At 40.6% G+C, this 3,980-nt stretch overlaps 1 gene segment (V, D, J or C); it reads right to left on the reverse strand.

Moving 5' to 3' along the window:
* Nucleotides 1–781: 781 nt before the first annotated feature.
* On the reverse strand, nucleotides 782–1,927 carry LOC143441724 (T cell receptor alpha variable 9-2-like). The segment is given in 2 exon segments: nucleotides 782–1,704; nucleotides 1,838–1,927. Coding segments are annotated over 2 exon segments (420 nt in total).
* Between the last annotated feature and the right edge of the window lie 2,053 nt (nucleotides 1,928–3,980).

A 3,980-nucleotide genomic window follows, 5' to 3' on the forward strand; every position in this document is an offset into this window, starting at 1 on the left:
TTCCAAGTGCTAAGTGCCTAATGTCTAATTCCAAGTTCTTCCTCCAAGTGCCAAGTGCCTAATACCTAATAACTAACTCCAAGTTGTACTCCAAATTGTACTCATAATGCCTAATTCCTACTCCAAGTTGTACTGCAAGTTGTACTGTAAGTTGTACTCTTAATGCCTAATTCCTACTCACTAGTTGTAGTCTCTGAAGTGTCTGATTCTCTGTTACTCTCTTCTGTCTGCCTCTTGACTTTTATGTCTCACTAATAAGCCACGCCTCTAAGTCACACCTTTAATCATGCCCTTAGGTCTTGTCTCTAAATCTGATCTCTAAGTCACACCCTTAAGTCACACACCTTTAAGTCTCACACACCCAAGGGAAGATCCTGGGTATCTAAAACAAGATGTTATCAGAGTGTGCTCAGCTGTTGCAGGCTATTGTAATCAAGTATCTTATCAGGGTATATGGCTCAAGATGGCTGCAAGGATGATAGCCGCCTTCTTTCGGCTCCCCACATATCAGTTTGGGGCTGGGTACCTCACTTGTCCTCGGCATCTAAACAAATCCTGAAGAAGCACAACACTAATAGTCTTGATAACCGGGAGAGGGGAAATCTTATGAAGCTCCACGAAAAACAAACAACCACAGGACTGAGAGTGAGAAACAATCCTCCATAGGATTGAGGCTCCTAATTGGTTACCTACAGCAAATAATCAGCCTTGAAATTATAGACATACAAGTAATGTCAAACAGGCTGAGCAGATTGTATTTGTAAATTTAGGCAAGTGTGTGTGTGTGTGTGTGTGTGTGTGTGTGTGTGTGTGTGTGTGATAATAACATATAAAAAGAGACCATAATTTTGAGGGAGCAAGGGAATGCTTATGAGAGGGGTTGAGGGAAGGGAAAGGAAACTGGAGTGATGTAATTATATTTACTTTAAAAAGAAAATAAATAGCTTTGCTCAGCTGCTGCTGAGGTACTCAGTCCTTCAGAGGAGTCTAAGGCCATGTTGGGGTGATGCCTGCACTTCATCCTGTGACTTCTCCCTCTGTACTTTCAGAAGATATTATGCAGAAGCCTCCTTCCTGGAACAGAGCTGTGGAAGAAAATGTGGAGGACAGACTTCATCTGCTATGACAAGCAGACAGACCACTTCCTTACTCACAGAGCTCTACTGTGAGGCTCCTTTAGCTATGCTCGAGGTATTTTTCACATCAGATTTTGGGCTGGTCCCACTGAAGACGAATATGGAAGATTATACTTGTTCTTTCTGCAGTGGCTGTTTGTATAATTTTTGTGCCAATGAGAGAAACCGAGAGGCACAGAGCACAAAGAGGAACCAAAGCAATCCTAGAGGCTCAGCAGTAAGACCTCTGCTTCTCAGAGTTTGTGCTCAGCTCCCCCTGCAGTTTCTGCCACTGTGTCACTCAGAGCACAATAGTACACAGCCGAGTCTGACTCCTGCACTGAGGCTTTCCGCAAGTGGAAGGACGTGGTTTCTTTATCGTATGTGGCTTCAAAACCTCTGCTGCTTCCCTTCTCCTTGTCCCTTGAGGCTCTAAAGAGGAGCTGTGGACCTTCTCCGGGATACTGCACATACCACAACAGAGCTGGGTATCCTGAGGCTGAGTAGTTGCAGTGTATAGTTAGAAAGTCCTCTTCTGAGAGGACCACTTGGCCTTCCGTCTGAGTCACTGAGTCTCCGTGAACCCTCGCTGGGGAAGAAAAACAAAACAAACAAAAGCAAAAACAAATATGAACGTCATTAAAGACAAAGCTCTGGATGAAGTTAGGGCTCAAGATTTTTCTAACATAAAAACGTGGAAAGTTTAAAGTCACTTTACTTACCGAGTATGAGGAACATCACAGTCATGAAGCCCGGAGAAGTCTTCATCTTTAGAGTCATCGCGGCAGTGTTCACGATTCTTAGCATGTTGAAAACACAGAGAGAAGCAATTAGTCTAAACTTAAATTCATACAGGAAATGCTATAGTGTTGGGATGCTGCGCCCTCTGGTGGCTAGAGAGTAAACCAAGTTAAATGCAGCAATATTTGCTAAAAGACACAATGAACTCTTGGTTAGGGTTGAGGGATCTCTTGTACTTCAAAGGTCATGTTTTCTCAATTCTAAGAGAATGGTAATTTTACGGAATTGTTTATTAAAGTCTTTTCAGGAGAGAAACCATACTCTATAAAAAATACTCAATATTTCTAAATTTCAGGAAAAGTGAAAAACACAAGTTAATGAATTCCATGGAGTGACCTGAATTTTTGGAAAAGGTTCCCCTTCTCCCTTGAAACATTTACTGCTAACATAAACCAGCTTGTTTGCTGAACTAAGTCTAGATCACAGACATGACTTTCTGCCTTCACTTGCGCTGTGCTTCTCTCAGTGTTTATGTTAAGCTCTATGTATTTAAAATATAAATCTCTCTCCCTGCTTCTACTAAGAAAATTTCGAGATTAAATGTAATAATGATAGATATTCTTTTAGCTTCTTGTTACCATGTTTGCATGTAACTTTTTAGAGGCCATTTGTGGTCATAGTTTTAATTGTCTTTATGGATCATTTTATGTCCTATGGCAGAACAAAATAACAAACTCTGTGGCTACTTTGTTTATGCACTGCTCACACTATTTCTTCTATAGGAAAACCCAGAATCATGAGATATACCAGTAGCTCATGATAAATACAACCTCTCTGTTTCAATAGAGAAATGCATTTGAGAAGTAAGCCATGTTTCTATCTCATGGCATTATTGGATGCGGGAGAGATGGACCATTTATAATGGACTTCTCTAGGGTAGGGGTCCACAGCACCATAGGGGAATAGGAAACACAAGTTGCAGCTTGAGCTACCATCCTGATATTTCTAGTTCAGATTTTATTTTGTATTTTATTACTATCTTTGAGATTATTAATCACAATGTCTTTTCTCCAAAGTCTCCCATGTGCCCCTTCCAAATTATCCTTCAAATCCATGATCTCTGTTGGGAGCCGACTTTAATAGAAATCGGCTAGATCAACTTTGCAGCCATCTGGAACCATATACCCTGATGAAAGACTTGGTTTTCAAAAGCCTATAACAGCTGAAGCACACTCTGATAAATATATTGTTTATCCCACATAGCTTGTTTTGCTGTTTAGTGACCTCAGCTGTATGGTGCACGTGGTAAAGTGTTTTCACCTGTGTTCTCCAGCTTGTGTATATAAATACCTCAGAATTCCCTTCAAGAGAGGAGACATGAGAAAATAGAAGAGACTGAATCACACCCTGTCTTGTCTCCATTCTTCGAGTCTCTTGCCCCAAGAGCCACACTCTCTCTTGACCAGAGCACTTAGCCCCAAAAGTGTTGAGGAGTAAGTGTTGAGGCAGAATGTGGGCCACAACATTAGTGGTGCCCGAACAGGGACTCCAGTAAGTGGGATACAGTGGAAGACACCCTGCGCTGGAGAACCAGTCGACTGACGGAGCTGGCTGAATTCGGAAGTGAAACAAAGGTGATTGCATAGTAACAAAAACGGGGCAAGAAATAAGTAAATAGAAACAGATGAAAAAGGATTTAAAGATGCAAGGAGTAAATTGCAGGCTGCTCTGAGTCAAGAGAGCCAAACAGATAGATAAAGGTTATAGTAACAAAAACGGGGCAAGAAAAAAATAAGCAGAAACAGATGAAAAAAGTTTTAAAGATACAAGAAGTAAATTGCAGGCTGCTCTGAGTTGAGAGCCAAACAGATAAATAAAGGTTATAGTAACGAAAATGGGGCAAGAAATAAGTGAGTGAAAACAGATGAAAAAGGCTTTAAAGACTCGAGGAATAAATAGAAGGCTGCTCTAGACAGAGAGCTATGCAGAATGATGATGTTAATTGATTTAACTTTCAAAATGGGTGTGATTCTGAGTTGTATAATATTTTTCTGGATAAAAACTCAATGTAAAAGTTTTTCTGGTTACTGGCTTAAGGAAAGGTTAATTTGGAAAAAAAGGTTT

The sequence above is a fragment of the Arvicanthis niloticus genome, chromosome 3 (genome assembly GCF_011762505.2).
Source record: "Arvicanthis niloticus isolate mArvNil1 chromosome 3, mArvNil1.pat.X, whole genome shotgun sequence".
Taxonomy (NCBI): Eukaryota; Metazoa; Chordata; class Mammalia; order Rodentia; family Muridae; genus Arvicanthis; species Arvicanthis niloticus.